The sequence below is a fragment of the Bos javanicus genome, chromosome 6 (assembly GCF_032452875.1).
Source record: "Bos javanicus breed banteng chromosome 6, ARS-OSU_banteng_1.0, whole genome shotgun sequence".
NCBI classification, from domain to species: Eukaryota; Metazoa; Chordata; class Mammalia; order Artiodactyla; family Bovidae; genus Bos; species Bos javanicus.
Window position 1 is genome coordinate 23,792,843 of NC_083873.1, and position 20,004 is coordinate 23,812,846.

General features: G+C 42.3%; 1 protein-coding gene across 2 annotated transcripts in view; it reads left to right on the forward strand.

Annotated features, from left to right (window-relative positions):
* Window positions 1–6,833: 6,833 nt before the first annotated feature.
* Window positions 6,834–20,004, forward strand: part of PPP3CA (protein phosphatase 3 catalytic subunit alpha) — a 325,113-nt gene continuing 311,942 nt past the window's right edge. The window contains exon 1 of one of the 2 annotated variants that reach the window (XM_061419557.1): window positions 6,834–7,686. In XM_061419557.1, coding sequence (XP_061275541.1) covers window positions 7,629–7,686 — 58 coding nt within the window. In that variant the 5' untranslated portion in view covers window positions 6,834–7,628. The remainder of the gene's footprint in view (window positions 7,687–20,004) is intronic. The other variant, XM_061419558.1, reaches the window with a different exon arrangement.

Consider the following 20,004-nt stretch of genomic DNA (forward strand, 5'->3'; position numbering starts at 1 on the left):
GACTTCTTCGGGGTTATTTATTTTATAAATAAACGTCTGTAGCTTTTTTTTTTTTTTTAATTAAGTGTCTATACCTTTTGACCACCTCCACTAAATTCTCCCTCAGCAACCTCCTTAAAATACTTATTTCAACTATTAAAAAAATAAGAAAAACTAACCTGGGCTAGCATTGTAAGCCATTCTTTCCACAAACAGCTTTTAAGCACCAGAGATTCAAATGGGAACAAGACAAATTTCCTCCTCCTCTCAAAGGTCATATCATATAGCTGCAGGAAGATAGCCAAACACATCATATGCATCACAGATATACACATGTACTGTCAGCTAATTATAAACATGAAAAAAGGCCTAAGTCTGTATAAAGAGGCAGAGACTGATGAGATGCTATTTTAGATAGGTATAAAGACTGAATTGTGAAGATCACCAGTGAACTCCCCTTTTGTCAAAACCGACAGTCAATTCTCAGTTGTCATTTTACTCAAATTTTCAGCATTGTTAACACAATTCACTTCATTTGCTTGACCTCAGAGGCACCACATTTCTCCCCCAGAAGCTACTCCTTTCTGTCAGATTTGCAGGTCCCTCCATTTCTGCCAACTAAAATAAAGGACCACTAAGATGTCATGACTACCAATTTTATACATCAACAGCCTGACCCTTGCCTCTCAAGTCCAGAGTCATATATCCAATTACCTACATGCCATCTCCACGTCCATGTCAAATGTTCATCTCAAAGTTAACGTGTCTAGAACTAGTTTTAGATCTTCTTCATAATATATGCTCTCTATTTCCGATGATCCCTTTCTCAGTAAATGGTAGCTCCATTTTTCCTTTGTTGAGACCCCACCCCAAACTTTGGTGTTCTTGACTCCAAGGAGTCCTTTTGATTTTCCCACACACTCTATCCAATCCATCAACACATCTTTTAGCTCTACCTTTAAAATATATTTGGAATTGGATACCTTTCACTTCTTCCTTCTCAGTAATCCAAACTACTTTATTTCTAGCTTGGATTATGACAATAATTGCATCCAGAGTCAGTTCTTACAAGAGACCAATGGTTTTCTCTAAGCTTGAATCATATCATATCACTTTCCTAATAAAATGCTGCTTATTTCACCAGAATAATGTTTAGAATCTTTTCTATGGTCTATGAGGCCCTGTATAATCTGACTCTATAGCACCTCTGTGACCTAGTCTTGGATCACTCTCTCTGGTTCATTGTGCTTCCACTACACTGGCCTCCTTTGACAGTTCTTTGCAAAGGTCAAACAGGCTCTTACATCAGGGCCTTTGCACATGCTATTTCTTTAACACAGAACACTCCTTTTCCAGATAGCTGCATAGATATTGTCTTTACTTCACTGACTCTCTGTTGAAATATTATCTTCTCAGAGATGTCTTCCCTAAACAATCTGTCTACAACAGTGAGCAACTCTACTTTGCCAACCACTCCTTTCAGTGCTGTTACCAGTATACATGATTTTTACCACTTAGCTCATCCAACATATTCTGTATGTGTAATTGTTCCTTTTGTTGTGTGTCTCTCCTCACTGGAATCTAAAGTTTATGAACGGTGAGACTTGATATTTTCATGTCATATTCCCAGTGTCTGATATGTGTAGGTGTTCAATAAATGCTTACTATATATAGGCTTTCCAATAACCATGAATACTAGCAAAATAAAATACGACTAATCAGAAGTAAATAGAAAGATGGCTAGTCTGACTGCTTCTTTTTAAATAAAATATTTACTTGCAAATTCATGAATTTTCCATCAATAATGGGCAAAACTTACTTTGAGTAAGGTTAAATTTCTGCTGGCTTTGAACAGTAAAACCCATTTCTAATTACTATATTGATTTGGTATATGCAAATGTACTTTTAGAGGGCTTGACAAAGTTTATCCTAAATTGATTTACCAGGTCTTCCACAACGTGTTATCTTTAGTTTGATTACTAAGCTGTTTGCGGTAGTTCTTGAAGATGTTCTCAAAGCACTTCAAGTGTAAACTCCAGCTCATTTCAGGTCAAATATTCTGAAATTCTGAGTTTAGAAAAGCCAGAACACATACAGTTCTATAGCATGAATAGTTCTTGGATGGTCAGTATAATAGCATGCATATAGCTATTTTAAATGTAAACATGTATGATATGACACCCTTAATCTATTCTTAATTTTAAAATTAATAATGAAGCTAGAATTAAAACTATCTAGGAGAAAGGGCTATAAGATTTCTCTCCAGTGTGTGTGTATAAATAACTAAATATACATGTACATAAACAATATATTAATATATATTTCTTATATTAGGAATATTGAAATATTCCTGAGTATGCACTATGGTACTTAACCTGTCATATACTGGATGCCAATATTCTTTTTAAGTTCATTCAGCAAAATTTGTTGAGCACTTACTCTGTGCCCAGAATTGGGATATGAAATGATGACACAAATATAAATAAAACAAATATAAAAATATTTATTAAATACAAATTAATGATTGCCCATAGTCTTGCCAAATTTTACATAAAACATATCCTCTCTTTATGAACTTAGCATACAATTCCATAAGTTATAATTTGGTCCCTGACTGAAAAAAAAACCAAAACAAACAAACCTATTTACTCCTGAATATATTAGTTATAACAACTTTCCCAAATGAGTAAAACTAACTTCTGGAAAAAAACATGGTTCAATAAAATTTCAAGGGCAATCCAAAAGATAAATAATAAGAAGGCTTTTACTATAAATCTCAAATAAAATCCATTTTGAATGTATTTTTCATAGAGCTTCTATAGTGAATAGGGTAGGACATGTTAAAAGTGAGTGTCAGAGGAATTAGCTTTAAGATAATAAATCTAATTCTCATACAGATTCATGGCTCCATCAGGACTGGCTGTATACTCTGCAGGTTCTTCAGCATTTAGCTCCATCAACTCAGGTGGGAATAGGACAGACATACTGCTGTCTGCCATCAGCTACTCAGAATGAAGTGTGTGCCTCAGATGAGTCAAAACCAGAAGCTACTATTCAACTCTTAATGTCAAAATGATAGTACTTTATCAAGAATCAAAAGGAAAGTAAAAAATTTCAAAGACAGTTATTCTCAAAACAGGATATAAAATGAAATATCTTTACTTTTTTCCCTTTAAAAAGTTTCTAGATTTAGTAGAACACTTAATAGCAAATTAACATTATCCATTTACTATAATTTGTACCAATGGAGGTAAACTGTGACTTGGAGCATTTGAATGCATAGATGACTCCAAATTCTCAATATTTTCTTTTTTTCCATATATATTATTCATAATTACTTTTGATGAAGTAGCACCGTATACCTAAATGTTTGCATAGAGTATATGTGCAACTCACATATAACAAGATTTATATTTGAGAGATATTTGAATGAAAAGATTAATATTGAATCCTTATACATTTATATACTACCTAGCACAGGTGTTCAAAATACAACTGGCAAATCAATAATTCATTTATAAAAATCAAAGTTTTATAATCATGTATTAAAAAGTAAACATATTTTTAGTCTGGTAATTCTGTTATATAACAGATGCACAATAATTCTGGGCTTTACTTTTGAACTAACGTAGCAACTTTTGTGTGCTAAAATGATATTTCTAGTAAGTGGGCAGCATTGTTCTATGTGGTAGTTTAGGCACTCAGCTCTTTCCATGTGAGGGTACACCCTCTCTAGGACTCTAGAAGTCTCTGAATTTAGCTATAGATGGGAGCCCAGAGGCTGGAGAATGCATATCTTCTGCTTAACTGCCTAGTCAAAAAGTGATGAAACACTTTAGCCCACAGCTTATTGACCAGAACTAGTCACATGGACCCACTCAGATGCAAGTGGGTGCAGGTGGGAAATGGAGTCCTTACCTAGCTAGACGCTTTGCAGAGAGTATACTAAAGAAGGGGAAATGCAATTTTTGGTAGACAGTAAGGTTTTGGACTGCAAGGAGATCCAACCAGTCCATTCTGAAGGAGATCAGCCCTGGGATTTCTTTGGAAGGAATGATACTAAAGCTGAAACTCCAGTACTTTGGCCACCTCATGCGAAGAGTTGACTCATTGGAAAAGACTCTGATGCTGGGGGGAATTGGGGTCAGGAGAAGAGGATGACAGAGGATGAGATGGCTGGATGGCATCACTGACTTGATGGACGTGAATCTGAGTGAACTCCGGGAGTTGGTGATGGACAGGGAGGCCTGGCGTGCTGCGATTCATGGGGTCGCAAAGAGTTGGACAGGACTGAGCGACTGATCTGATCTGATCTGAAGGTTTTTTTGCCAAGTTTTTTTTTTTTTTTAATTTTTTCTCTTTTTCTTCACAGAGGATATTGTTGAATTCAGCATCCAGGCATTGCAGTAACTTCTTGAAAATGTAAATTCCATGTCTAAGGTGAGCTGATGCAAATGGTAATATAATCAAAGACAGACTTGGCAGTCTAACAGGATAAAAAGATACATGACAGTAGGAGATAGTAAGACATCTAAAAAAATACCTTTGATTGGGCTCTATCAGTAGGCCCGCTATGTGGACATAATTGGTCTCTAGTTAATAAGCTGTTGTCTAGTTTTCCTTGGTGTAGGGTCCAATTTTCATTAGGAAGATGTGTCTGTGTTGCAACAGTATGGAACCAGACACATGCATTAAAGGCACCTGATGATAATAAGATGTGTTGTAAAGTGATTATGATTCATAACATTTTTTCCCACACATATTTCAGCTAGGAGGTGTTCTAGACTTGTAGCGGACTGAAGGGTGTGCCTGAAAGGTGTGCCTTTATTTCCTATCTGCATCATAAAACTATTCTATGGTGCTGACAGTTTAAGCCTCTGAGCTTGGTACTAAGTTTTTTTTTTTTTTTTCAGTATCTGAAAAGTGAGTCCAAATATCGGGGGGAACTGTATCTCTGCTTGCAGTATGCGGGAAAGAACATTGCGGAGTTAGGAGCGAGCATCCCTGGACATGGTTTCCTGATCTTTCCTCAAGCAGGCCCTCTTCTTCACCCAGAGGTCTTGGCATCCTTGCCTTGCTCTGTGCCATCTGGCTAGGGGCCAACTTCCCAAATCTGCCTTAGCAACTAGCTCTGCCTGTGCTCAAGAGGCTGTTTTCAACAACTCCTTCTTGAGGCAATACCCTGTTCTCTCAGAACTCATCTTTTCATGGCAGTTCTACCGGATTAGGCTTCATTACCCGCAAGGGCCCTTTTCAATCTTTCCCCACCCCACATCAATTACTTATCACAGTGTCTGGCATATAAAAAGAGCAGGATTCATATTGATTAAATGTATTGTTTGCCTAATTACCGCATAACAATCTTAGAGTTGTGAATTGGGCAGAAGATTTTGGACCTAGTGGCAGTCTCCCTGAGCCAGGGACATATCCTTTGGCTAAAAAGGCCTCCAGGAGGCTCACCTAACCTCCAACTGTGAGCTTCTATTCCTTGCAGACCATACTGCTGAAGCCACACTCATGTCATCAGCCAATTTTCTAAAACTTCTTTTCGAGTTTGAACTTTAATCCCTGTCCCCGACCTCTGCCGGTCCTTGGGGGTGAGGTTGGTTGGGGAGATGGGCTGTGGCGAGGTGACCTTCTTGCTGAGGGAAACCTGCTCCTCATTAGTAGTCCAGAAGGGAACATGTGGGTCACAGTCACTCTTTAGGTTCCCGTTGTCTCCTTCACACTCCTTCCAACCCGAGGACACCAGAATGGGGATCCGCCTTGGGCTGCAGTGCCCTGCAGGTATTAGGAGCACCAAGTGGGTATCGGATGATGGACTGGAGCTGGGAAGGCGGATGTCCTGTCACCAGTCCTGACCAGTCACTAGGTGTGCAGTGTCAACAGTAAAAAAGGCGACCCTCTCCGATGTTTCTCTTCCCTCCCTTCCCCCGCCTAGGGCTAACCTAGGTAACTCAAGAGTTGCCCGGGGTCGCGTGTCCTCCCGTCCCCATCCTCAGTGGGCAGCCCGCTCCCGCGCCCCGCACGCTCCGCCACGTCCCCGGCCGGAGACGCTAGAAGCGGCCCCTCCACCAAAGATGTGGATGCAGGGGTGGGAAACATTAATACTCACGACACCCCTCCCCAGCCCCCCACAAAAGCCCCAGTAGCAAAACAGGCAGTACACCCATCACAGCGGAGCCCGTCTCTCCAAGGTAAGTTGTTGATTCGTCGCCGTTTCGGCGATTCTCTCCGGACAGCTGCGGCAGCGACAGCAGCTGTGAGGCGGCCCCGGAGCTCCTCGCGCTCTTCCTTCCTCCGCCCTTCCTCGGCCGCCTCTAACCCCAACCCCCTTCCCTGCTCTCCTCGCCTCCTCCTTTCTTGCCCTCTCGCGGGCCACGCACGCACACACCCGGAGACACCCTCCGCACTTGGCTACTCACACTGCGGCTTAACCCAAGCCGGCAAGGCACCGTTGCCAAAGCGGCGCGGGGTGTGTGTGCGGGGTCCAGGGAAAGAGGCCAAATGGGGCTGGGCGCGGGGGGGGGGGTGGCATGGCAAAGCCTCTCTCCTCCCAGCCGCGACCCCCTGCCCATTCTCCTTCCCTAATCCCCGGCTGCCAGCAACAGTGACACCTGAGCGGGGGACTGGGCGGTGGAGGCAGCAGGCCCGCCGAACTGGCAGCCCAGAGAAAACAGAGTGAGGGGCGGGGACGACGAGGAGGAGCGGGAGGCGGGGCCAGAGGGGAGGGCGCCGCTGGCAGTGAGTGACGCTCACGCCATCCAATGACCGCTCATAGCTTCAACGTCGAGGGTAGCAGGGGGCGGGCTCCGCGGGGAGGAGGAGGCCGCTCCGGCGCTAGAGGCGGGGGCCGGGAGGAGGAAGGGGAGGAGGCGGAGGCGGGAGCGGTGGCGGCAGCGGCGGCGGCGGCGGCGGCCGGGGCGGCGGTGGCGGCGGAGGGTAGGTTGCGCCGGGGACTGAGTCTGCCGAGCTCCGTGGCTGTGCCTGTGTGAGTGAAGGAGCGGCGCGGGGAGGCAGAGGCAGGCACGGGCGAGCGAGGCGGCGGGACGTCTCCGGCGGCCGCTGATCAGCAGCGGCGCTCGGTGTGGGGAAGCAGCGGCGGCAGCAGCAGCAGCATCGGCGGCCGCCTCTCCGCCGCCGGGGACGCCGAGGCGCGGCTAGTGGCACTGACATCGGCGGCCCTGCCTCTCCTTCCTCGCCCCCGGCCCTCCCCATGTGATCGGTCTTAATCCCAGCAGTGTGCGCGCTTGGGGCTCCATTCCGCGGTGCCCTATCTCCGTGCCAGGGTGGGTGCTCGTGTGTGCGCTTCCCCACCCCATCCCCCTTCCCCCAAGAATAAAAGAAGAACCGAGAGGCGTGCTTAGAAAATAAATAAATAACCACCACACACGCGCAGCCCGGAGCAGAGTCGGCAGGGCTGGCGGCGGCGGAGGAGGAGTGAAGGCGGCGGCGGCGGCAGCGGAGGAGGAGGAGGAGGGACGCGCGGAGAAGGCAGTAACTTTAAAGCCAGCTCAGAGCCCAGAACCTCCAGCCAAGCGGTTTGCAGCGCGGCGGCAGCGGCGGCGTTGAGTGTCTGGCCCGCCGGTCCGGTCGGGGTGTGCAGTAGGACGGACGAGCAGCGCGTCGCTGTCCCCCGGCGGCTGGAGATGTCCGAGCCCAAGGCAATTGATCCCAAGTTGTCGACGACCGACAGGGTGGTGAAAGGTAAGCGGCGCGCTGCGATCGCCTGGGTGCACCGTGTGCCGCAGGCACCCGGGAGGCTCGCCTCCCCTCCCCCCGCCTGGGGTTCTCTCCTCGCTCCAGCCACGGACCTTCTAGGATATTGTGCAACCCTCAAATCCCCCCTCTCTGGCGCGCCCTTCCCCCACGCTTCCCACCCAGCCCCACTTGGGGCATTTTTATTTATGGGGGCGTCAGTTGGCAAATGGCTGAGCCGAGGGGAGCCTGTGGCGGGGGTGGCGGTGGCGGGAGGGGGCGCCCGGGGGGGGGGGGGTTGGTTGCTGGCAGGGTGTAGCTGCTGTGACAGAAATAGGAAGTGGGTGGCTGCTCGCGGGCTTGCATGGGATCGGGTTTATGGTTTTCGTTTGCAGAGGGAGGGGTGATTTATGGCTTTTAAAAAATTAATATGGCATTTTTATGTGGCCGTGGCTTTCCACCGCCTGCCTCGCCCGGGCATGGTTCTCTCGGCGCTCTATTGCAGCAATTCCCTCTGCGCCCCCTCCCCCTTCCCCTCCCCCCGAAAAGGGCCTACACAGGACTCGCGAGAGAGCGGGAGAGCGTGGGGGGAGCCCGGCGCTTCCTTCCGCGCGGGGCGGGAGCGGCCGCACTGAGGGGGCGGCGGAGGGCACGCGCCGGGGGCGCGGGGGGCGTGGGGAGGCGGGCGACTACCCGCGAGCCCCGCCGCCGCCGCAGCCCCGGGATTCCCCTCCAGGCCCTGAGAAAGACAGGAAAAGCTGTTCCCCAGCCTCCCTCGCCGCCCCCAGCCTTCCCCAGCCGACCTGTCATTGCTCTCGAACGGTGCCCCGCCGAAGCACACCTCCCCGGTGCCGGTAACTTCACCCGGCTCGCCCCTTCCGTGCCCCTGGCACCCGCTCCTGAACGGGCTATTTGATTCCTATCATTGGCTCTTCTCCCCCGCCCTGGGATCACAGACTCCGGGCAGCAGTGGCTCTGGGGTTTTTGGAGGAGAGAAGCAGGGATGCCTCGGGTGTGGAAGGGGACAAGTAGTGGTCTTCTCTCTCGCACCCGGGAATCTGTCGTCTCCGTTGTACTCATGGAGTGGGGAAGGAACCATGCTATACATTCTGGAAGGATGAAGCAACAGAGCAGATATACCAGGTTTAAGTAGTATCCCTACTTAATGTAAGCGTCCCTACACTCCTGGGGTCAGGACTGAGCAGAGCAGGGATGGGCATAGGCTACACGCTGAGCGGGCCTCTGAAATTGGAAACAGCTCGGGCTGGTATAGAGAGAGAGAGTGTGTGTATGCCTGTGTGTTGTGTGTAGAACAGAGATTGTATCTAATGTGGCGTGAGCATGCAACTAGAATGCAAGGCAGTGAAGTCATGTGCACCATGAACACTTAGGTGAAGTAACCCAGCAGTCTAAAAACCGTGCATGATGCCTAAGTCCTTCGGAGACTTCAGAAATGTTCATGGCTCCACTCAGGTTTGCTCAGTTTTTTTGTTTTTGTTTTTAAAGTGATGTGTGTGTGTGTGTGTGTCTTGTCTTGTTTTGGTTCTATTAGAATCATTCCTGCTTCAGTGCAGTATTCATAGATCCATCAAAATAAGTAGGTAGATCTCTGCCAAAATGACTTGAAATAGGTCTACAGATGCACAACTGTTCTTTCTGCAGGCATGGATTCTCATGTAAACAGTCAATTCAAATTCATACAGAATTATGTTTTGTGTTAAGGGCCTGTGTTGACATTTAAAAAAAATTAAGACCTTTTGCTGAAATAGCAGAGAATAACAACTGTCTCCCTTAAGGTGTGAAGTTTAGGTGTAACTCCAGTCTGTATGTTGAGATTACCTTTTTTCAAAACACTTGATATAAAGCTTACAATTCATATGACAGCAGTAAATGTGTCAGCAATGAGGAAACACTCATGTGCACACAGAATATCAGTTCTCTGTTTTAAGTCACAAAATGTGGCTTCTTAATGTAATTGTAAAATTGTCATCAAGTAAAGATTGTGAAAATAATTGTTCATACATTCTGGCTCAGTGTCTTTAATGGTTTATGTGAAAGTGCATTCAACCATTCCATGGTTATTCTGTCTTGCTTTTTTACAGTAATATATTGTATACATTTTATCATAAATGGCTTTTCATTATACATACACACAACCACCCATAATTCAGAAAATTTAGTTTACATGTTTTTGCAGAACTGAAATGTGGATGAGTATAATAGACTCACAATAGGAAAAGTTAATTTTGCATATGTTTTGATAGGGATCTTGATGTGAAGTTTTGTGAAAATTTTGTTTATTGAAAAAGTTTTATTGATGAATCCTGATTTTAAGGTGGAAATACTACTGCTATTCCTCTTATGTTTTCTTATAGACTTTTTACTGTTGGCTTAAGAGGCGTTATTGAAAGTTGGCTTTATTATACCTGTGAGTTTTACAATTAATTGAGATGATAATCTGTTTTGATTATCAGTCTTCTATGATATAGCATTTCCACATGAATATATATATGTATATACTTAGCAAGTAGAAAGTACATATTTTCAGAATGGAAAGCAGATTACCAAAAGATTTTTCAGAGTTACAAAAATTTGATAAGATATAATTCGTGAAGCCATGAAGCCATGACTTTAAATTTTGTTAGACTTTATCTCCCTGATCTGAGATTGACTCATTTTTTTTAATGTAGGCAAGGGAAATTTTTGTGTTCCATAAGCATTTTTTCATTTTAAGAAGTATGGATAATATTTACTCACACATGGGAATAAGAACTTGGATCATTATTATTGTGGCAGGCCATGACATTTGTTTATAGTTATCTTCATTACTGTGATATGGCTTTTATTGTATATTAGACTGCTATTTACAAATAAAGCTGCGCTTGTGGTTTTGCTTGTAGTAATGCGATGATGTGACAGCTTTCTTGATTTGTGTTTCCAAAATACAACTTTAGAAAGGTAGGTAGGCTGAGTTTTAGTCTCAGTTGTGCAATTTTGCAGATATTCAGCATCTTCTTGAAGGTGTTCACACATGCTGGTCAGTTTGTAAACCTAAAAAATGGAAGGGAATGGCAGCATTGGAGAGGGAAAGCATTCATTTAGATAACATCAGAAAGAAAGTTACTTCATCTAGCTAAACTGGAGCGGTTTTATTTAGACTGTTCTTGGAATAAAAACAGTGCAAAGTATAAAAATTCAGAGAAAACATCTTGGTAGTGCCATTTGTTGGAAATCAGAATAACTTGATCCATTTACTGTTTGATATTTTAAAAAAGAAAACATTGTATAATTATAAGGCAAAAGACAAAGGGCAATAAGTAGAAGAATAACTTTTCCCTGTCCCCCCATTCCACCCCATAGTGTGGTTTTTCTCTTCAGTGCTGCTCCATGGGCCTCGTTCCAAACTCTGCCTTCCCTCATGCCTCTCTGCCTGGTCCTGCCTTTAAATCTTGTCTGTGGCCCTAACATTCCCTATGGTCTGTGGGACTCTGTTAAACACGGGGAGGAAATTGACCTGCATGTGTTGAGTCTGCTGTTTTGTTCCATCTCTTGCCCTTTCCTCTCTTCCCATCTTCAGGTATTTTGTAATGGGCCTTTTCTCTTAATCCAAGTTGCTTGAATGGTAGACATTCCAGATACTGTGGCAAGTTGTTGAGGGGTCAATTCCTGGGAAGCGTTCTGGGGAATTTCTCAGAACCCTTAGATTGGAGACTCTTGTGCTTTCTGCCAGATTGCCTCTGACTCTTGGGAATGCAAACAAACAAACAAACAAAAAACCCCAAAACCAGAGCTGTCTTTCTGTGTATTGTCAACTTATATAGTATTTGTGCAGACAAAATACAGGTAGAGAAATTCTGGAAAGATATCTAATATTTTGTAAGCAAGATGATTGTCCTAAGTAGAATATTAAGTAAATAGGGATTCATGCCACTAGTGTTTCTAGCTGAGAGAGGCTGCTATATCAGTGATAACTGTCATGTTTGGTTCTTGGAATATTAAATAATGCCATTTTTTTTTTGCTGTGTGTCAGGAAGAGCTCATTGTGAATTTATTTTACTGATGTTTGTTAAAATCGGTTGAGTTTTTCCATGTATCTGATTTTCCATTTGAATTTAGTAAAACTGCATTAATTCAGTGTCACTAATTGAAACTTTGACTAAATTTCCTTGTTTGGTGGCTGGAGTTTACATCGGCGCTGGATGTGAAAAAAGGGGTCTGCTGATCTAATTAATACTATAAGCAACATGATTTGGTCATAGATAATAAATAGAGAACAAATTCTTATCTGGACTTAGTGGACAGCATGCAAATTAATGCTGTTAATTACAAATTAGATTGATCTATTCATTAATCCTTTCAGGATTTCTACTATAAAGTAAATATAACACAAGTGCATTATTTTCAAAACATTTTGTCGGCTTAAGGCAACAGTTGCAGCCAGGATTCTGGGAAACTCCAGTGACTCTAAAGTGCCATCAGTTAGAAGAATTAACATTTAAAAAATAATAGTTTTTTGGAAACTGTGGGAAGAGCCTCTGCTTTAAAGAACAATCTATATTAAGACATCCAGCTAAAATGTGAAAAAAAAGCAAACACCTTAGAATCTAGTTTCAGGTTTACTCTAACATTTGTTTATATTAGTTTAGAAATATGTCTTGTAAAATCTATTTATTTATGATGTGTTTTTATTTGTAATTTTAGAGATATGAAATATGACTTTGATATAGTGTGCATTTGTAACTTTTATAATTGGCCTCTTATGCTTTTCCTTATCTTTTTTTGTGGCAGCCATGTGTAAAGTTGAAACTGATTATGAAACCAAATAAAGAATCCATTTAGAGTGACCTCCTTGGAAAACAGCATTTTTCTAGACCTACTTTCCTTTCAGCAAATCCAGTTAAATTACCATTTTGAAACTTTTGTGTAAATATTGGACACTTCTAGAAATGTAAAAAAATGATTCATGATATTGGACTTAGATAAAAATTAGAAAATCATTTTGTTAATTTTCTCAGCAACTTTTTAGAGTCTCATTCTGTTGATGTTTAAGAGAAATTCAGTGAGATTTGGAGTTCCGGCTTCCTACAATTCCACTGTTATGAGTTATAATGTCACAGGATAGTCCTATATGTAAACAGGCAGCAATTGTACTCAACAGTCACTTGTGAGAACAGAGGATCATGAAATGGGAATAGAAAGCTGGGAAGGTTACCCTTGATCCACTCACCTGGGAACCGCAGTTCAGACACTGCTGACACAGAATTACAAATGACAGTGTGTTAATGATGTATTTTCAGGGTCACTCAAGAATAGTCAGAACCATTAATACTGAAGTCCATGAATGCCTTGGGTCTACAGTGGTAGCTCATGTGGCATTTTATAGTTGAAGAAATGGAGACAGAAAAGATAGGGTGGTTGGTTACAGGTGGGACTAGAATGGAGGTAAGTGTAAGCAAAGTCTTCCCTTTAACAGAGTCTCTTCTTTCTTGAGCATCTGTTTGGAACTGTCCCTTCTTTTAGCAATACCTAGGATGTCACATTTTGTTTCAAAGTTTCCTTTACTGAATTACTGACTGTATAAAATAGTTTTATTACAAGAAGCTTTTGATCTCTATGTTTAGCAGAAATTTAAATTTTGTTGATAAATGTTATAATCTGGCATGAAGTTAACTAAGGAAAACTGTCAAACATTGTTTCCTGTTCATGTAAATATGTACTCGGAAACAGAAATAGCATACTTTCCTGTTAAGGAATTTTTTATACTTTTATTTTGTAAAGTGTTATTGTAAGACTCTTTGTCTGAACTACAGATAACAACCCATGTTGTTATTCTGGTTTGAGGATTTAGTTAATTTCTAGAGAGAGCTCAAGTGAAAATAGGAGCCATTGCGTCTTAGGTGTTCTACTACTTTTTAAAAATACAGTCAAGTGGAAATGATGTATACAGAAACAGCGTTTCAGTTTGTAAGCTGTCTTTTATAGTCTTTGCATTTTCAGCATTTTAAACCCGTTTTATTTTATATTTCCATCTCCTGTATTCATACAGGCTGTATTCATTGATAAACTATCAATTATATTTTATATAAGAAATAAAATAAAAAATTTAATATTCCTCCATGGTGAGGGATTCTGAATAATTGCCTAAAACAGATGGACTTGAGGACTTAGACCTATTAGTTCCGTTCAGTCACTCAGTCGTGTCCGACTTTTTGCGACCCCATGGACTGCAACATGCCAGGCCTCCCTATCCATCACCAACTCCTGGAGTTTACTCAAACTCATTTCCATTGAGTCAGTGATGCCATCCAACCATCTCATCCTCTGTCATCCCCTTCTCCTTCGCCTTCAATCTTTCCCAGCATCAGGGTTTTTTCAAATGAGTCAGTTCTTTGCATCAGATGGCCAGAATTTTGAGCTTCAGCTTTAACATCAGTCCTTCCAATGAATACCCAGGACTGATCTCCTCTAGAATGGACTGGTTGGATCTCCTTGCAGTACAAGGGACTCTCAAGAGTCTTCTCCAACACCACAGTTCAAGAGCATCAATTCTTTGGCGCTCAGCTTTCTTGATAGTCTAGTTCTCACATCCATACATGACTACTGGAAAAACCACAGCCTTGACTAGACAGACCTTTGTTGGCAAAGTAAAGTCTCTGCTTTTTTTATGCTGTCTAGTTTGGTCATAACTTTTCTTCCAAGGAGTAAGCATCTTTTAATTTCATGGCTGCAGTGATTTTGGAGCCTCACCAAAATAAAGTCTATCACTGTTTCCATTGTTTCCCCATTTATTTGCCATGAAGTGATGGAACCTGATGCTATGATCTTAGTTTTTTGAATGTTGAGCTTTTAGCATACTTTTTCACTCTCCTCTTTCACTTTCATCAAGAGACTCTTTAGTTCTTCATTTTCTGCCATAAGAGTGGTGTCATCTACATATCTGAGGTTATTAATATTTCTCCCGGCAATCTTGACTCCAACTTGTGCTTCATCCAGCCCAGCATTTCTCATAATGTACTCTGCGTATAAGTTAAATAAGCAGGGTGACAATATACAGCCTTGACGTACTCCTTTCCCTATTTGGAACCAGTCTGTTGTTCCATGTCCAGTTCTAACTGTTGCTTCCTGGCCTGCATACAGATTTCTCAGAAGGCAGACATATTGCCGAATTTCAAATCCATTTCACAAATGCATATTCAGGTATTTAAAAATATATATATATAAACTCTGAGGAAGCAGTTATCAGTTGTTAAAATGTTGTTTATGGAATTGGATGGATTCCTTTTGAGACCATTATAGGGAAGATTGGAACCTTGTGTTTTTCTTTTTATTTCCCTAGTCTGTTCTTTTGCCTGACAGCAAAATATAGTCAACTCTATTTTAAAAGATGGTCTATCTGACTTTCTATGAACATTTATCCCTTGCAGCTGGAAATTCTGCATGTCTCTGCAAAAGAGAAAAATGAGTAGAAATCGAGATTTATGTTAACAGCTGCCTGGAGATTATGACATACTACCTTTCAGCGTTTGTCAATTTCAGATACGTGCTACAGTTGTGAAACCAGAAGAATGATGGTTGATATTCAGAGAGAATGTTTTATTTATATGCAGTTAAATTAAAAACAATTCCTATCAGTTCCAGGATTCTAAGGGTTAAAAACTTTGGTGACTGTATAGCTCCCATTTTTCTTTTTGGGAGGAGCAACTGCTTCTGATTTAAATGTTCAGTTGTCTACATGTAGTATTAGGATGTTTTGGAGATTCTAGTATGTCCGTGTCTAAACTATGTCTCCCAAGTTGTTGCATTTACTTGGAAGTTACATAAAATGACTTGTTAAAATATATATTCAAGGTTTTAGTTTGAAAAATATGGTCACTGAACCTATAGTGCCAAGCTCAATGCCTTGCTCTTTATGCATTGAACAAATTCTTGTTGAATGATTTGGGCAGTGCAAAATTATCAGGTGCCTCCAGAAGCCATAAATGGAGACACATTATATGTTTATATTGAGTTTATTATATCAATTTTGATTCTCTGTAAATGGTTCTGCTTGGTTGATTAGAATGCTTCCTTCTCCAGCCACATCAGGGAATGGACTAGGAGAAGGCGGCATTACTAAGGTGACACAATTAGATTGAGGGCAGTTTTGTTGTTTGGTCATTTGGACTGGCTTAATGCCAGCTGAGTTTAAAAGGCTCAATCCTTTTCAACTTAGCATATTAACTTGAAAGCTTTCTTTCAGTTTCTGCTGTATTTCTCCTTAGCCTGACCGATTTCTGACAAGTGAGAAAAGCTATGTTAATCATTCAGTGTTTGATTTATTGGGTGATTTATATGTTTTAATTATTGTCCAGGCATGGTCATAAAGAGAAAAATGACCTGGCAGATTTCATTACAACAAAAACAAAGCAAAAGCAAGACATAAAAAATCCAAACCAAAACAAAGCAAAATCCTCTTCCTTTGTTTGCATCTCAATTTATCATTTTCTCTAAAGCTTTTGTAATCCAGTAATGCAGCCCTCTTCAATATAATTTCCTGCCCTGCTATGGCCCCTGCAGTGTCTGCTATGTAGTGGGAAGATATATGGGCTATGAGATGGTAAAAGGTGACTAATTCTTCTGACTTCTTATATTCTCCTAAGTGGACTTTACACCATCCTTTGACATTTGTATTTAAACATCTTGTGAGCTATATACCATTTTATCAAATTAAATTAAAAGCACAGTCTCTTAAAATAGTAGAACCTGAGTCAGGGCTTCACGTTTGTGTTACAGTTTTTTTTTTTAGGAATTACGTTTTTTTTTTTATTATTAAACCTGGCATTGTTGGTCTGCTATGCATACTTAATGCTAATAAAGTACATGCATACCTTCTCTGTATGGGTGTAACTATTGGCATGATAACAGTTCTCATTATTTAATTCTCATGATTACAGCTTTAGTTCATATGTTACCTCCTGGGGGACCCGCATCTCCTGATACCTTCAGCTCGAGTAGTGAAGGGACTCAGTCCCTTCATGTTCACAGTGGGCACCTTGACTAGAGCATGTTGCTGTGATGGTTAGTTTGTCTGGCTCTCCTCCCAAGGAAGTGGAGAACCCGAAAGACTGGGGCTTGGTTCCATTTACTTTTGTATCGTTAGCCTACCCTAGATTGTTAAATAAATGAAATGATAGATTAAGGATAAAAGGGATTTAAAATTTTGAATTATAGGGTTCTTTTCTATTTTGAAATTTTTTTTGTGGATCTTAAATCATGGGTGGCTCATAAACGTGAGGAGTTTCTTGATTTGTAAGCGCCAGTCCTGTAGAAGGGTTTTTTTCACATGAGTTTTGAAATGCTCTGTTTCATAGTGGGGGTCCTATGATTTCTGTGCAGTAGCCAGCTTGCAGAAGCTGCAGGCAGTGGTGGCTTACCCAGGGAGTGCTTGGTGTTCAGTGAGTCAGTGTCAGTCAAAGGGTGTGTAGGTTGGTTTACTCAAAGGCAGGTGATATGTTTTTCGTGGGGAAGATTGGTGATGAAGCCAGGTTGAGGGGTGAACTATTGTGACAGGCATTGGGGAGGCCCAGGGTCCACTTCACAGTTGTATTGCTTACTTTAAGAAATGTGCAAATCCAGATGAATAAAAGTTAATATATTTTGGAGTCAAATAGAGATGTAAAATGTACTGCAGGCCCAGATATGAGATGTCTGTGTAATAATAAGAAAGACTCTTTCAGGCCCGGAATGCAGGGCTTGTGAGTCAGCCCTCCTCATGGCACCTCTGCATGGTGAAGCCTTTGAGAAAAGTGTGGCTTTGGGATCCATGTCAACAGAGTGGCAATGTGAGGAGGCGCCTGCTCTCCAAGGGCTCTTGTGGAGGGCCACGGATGGATCTGCACTATCCCAGACTTGGTCATATGGCTCCACATTAAGGCAGGCCAGCCAGGGCTTTCCAGGCTTTGGTTTGTGAGCCAGGACTTAATGTCTGATAGAAATACTTTTCCGTCAAAGAAACTATAGAGAAACTATAGTTTTCTACATAACAATCTCATCAACCTTTGCCCATTTGCACTTAGCAGCCAGGAGGGAATCACTCTTGTCTTCACCTCTGGGCCACATTCTACACGGGTGCTGTCTCACTGCACAGACACTTCTAGAAACAGATGTGAAAAATTTGGAATATGTTGGGGGAAAAAAAAGAGATCCCCTCCCAGTGATTAAAGGATTTAAGTTACGACAGGAACTGGGATTCTTCAGTCTTGAAAAGGTTGAGTGGTGATTTAACTGTAGATTTCATATATTAAAAAGTCTCTTTCTACAGTTTCTACATATAACATCACACTCAGATATTATCTACCACCACTTTCAAGTGGATTAGAGAAAATGCTATTCAGAAGCATTGGGGATTCAGTGATTTTTGTTTTTTTAACCAGTTAAGGACATTTAACACTGGCATGGATTGTGTGGATCGTCTGAATGGAGAGACCACATGATCCTCATTTATTTGAGTGTAAATGAGATCTAAGTCTAAAATTATGGATATTTGGAGTTAGAAGAAACCTTGGAAATCTAACTCCTTTTTGGCCTGGAGCCAGTCCTCTGACTGTGAATGGGGGAGGGGGGTGGGAGACCTTTTATCTCTCATACTTGCTCAAGTCTGAACCTAACAAAAATGAACAAATCAGACTCTTAGAATTGGAAGGTGCCCCAGAAATCTGGCTCAGGCCTTCTCCAGTATGGAACCCCTGTCCAGACTCCCTGTGGGATTGTTTCCCACTGCCTTGTGAACACATCTAGTGAGAAAGAGCTCCCAACTTCCTAAGAGTTCCTGCTCTAATGTTTCTGCTCACCAGAGTGTTTCCTGATGTTTGACGTCGGTCTGACGCTCTTAAGTACATGCTCGTTGTTCCTAGCTTTGCCCTATAGAGTTCGATAAAATGAACCTTTTCTGTCTTTTACAAAAGAGTTTATTTGATATTAAAAACAGCTTTCATGTTCTTAAGTCTTCTAGCTTTTCCCCACATGGCATGATTTCTGGGCTTCTCCCTATCCCAGTAACCTTCTTATAAAACCACGTCAAGTTCTCAGGGCCTCTTGAAACTGGAGAAGTGAGCAAAGATTCATCTTGGCTTACTTCCTCCTGTGGAACCTCCAGAACCATGGGCTGGGTTCCTTCACTCTTCTTGCCCTCTGTGCCCCCGTGCTAACCTTTAAACTTCCTGAAGCTCAAGTCCTTTGCTGAGGGGCCCCAGTCCAGCATCCATCCCGTGATGGCCTTTGTCTGGGTGAGGACCACCATGGTCTGAGTGCTCTTATGTCTCCTGCCCTTTCCTACTGAAATTTCCTTCACTCGTATCTTTTCTCAGTCCCTCTGTACCCCAGCATTAAGCTATCAAATACTAAATCTGCTCTGAGGTAGGACCTTTCCAGAAAACCTGGCTAGCAGATGCATTTTAACAGTGATTTTCTGGAGGCGTTGCTTGTATTTTGCTTGCTTTTATTTGGGATACAGGCGGGTACTAAAGTCAGCATGATAGCCCGACACCATGGTGGTTTAGTGGGGTAATTGAGGACAGGCCAAGTTCCTTGTTTACTTTTCATATCACACCATGAAGGCTGCTCAGCACCCCACTTGACCAGAGCCGGAACCTGCGTCTTCTGCCTGCTCTGACTTCTGGCACTCAGTCTTTCAAAGTTGTTGATAAACAGCTCCTAAGGCCATTGAATTTGGCTAACCCAGGGAGTCTGATTGTAATTTGATAACTAGTTTAAGTTTCACTGAGGCCTAAAAGAGGCCAGTGGCTTCCAACTGTGGTGTCACAACACAGGTCTGTGTTACACTCAGCTGTGAGGTATTAACAGCTACTGATAACCTACAGAAGTTTGCAAATGACATACTTTGAAACATCTATATATAAACCAGGGTGGATTCAAGTTCAACCTAAAAATGTTACTTTCACTTGCATTCTGCTGTGTTTCCTCATGCGGGAGAAGAAGGGATGGAGCTGCAGCTGTCACGGTGGGTATTTGCAGAGCTTGCAGTCCTCTTGATCCTGCCGATGTGCCTTTAATCACAGTGGAGATCAGACATCCTTGTAAGCTGGGGCAATGTTTGCCTTTGTTTCCATGAACATTTTCGAGCGTAGCTTATTAGAACCTGGATTCATTCATGCTAGTGTTTTGTGCAAGTGGTTGTCATATCATATGACTCTTGGTAGGAAAAAAGTCTGAGACTTGAGGTTAGAGAATAGACCTTTGCTAGACAGATCTGTAGACTGAACAGGTCTTGAAACATAGAGGTAGACACTTCTGGAGTGATTTCAAAGTGCCCTATGAAGCTTTCTCTCT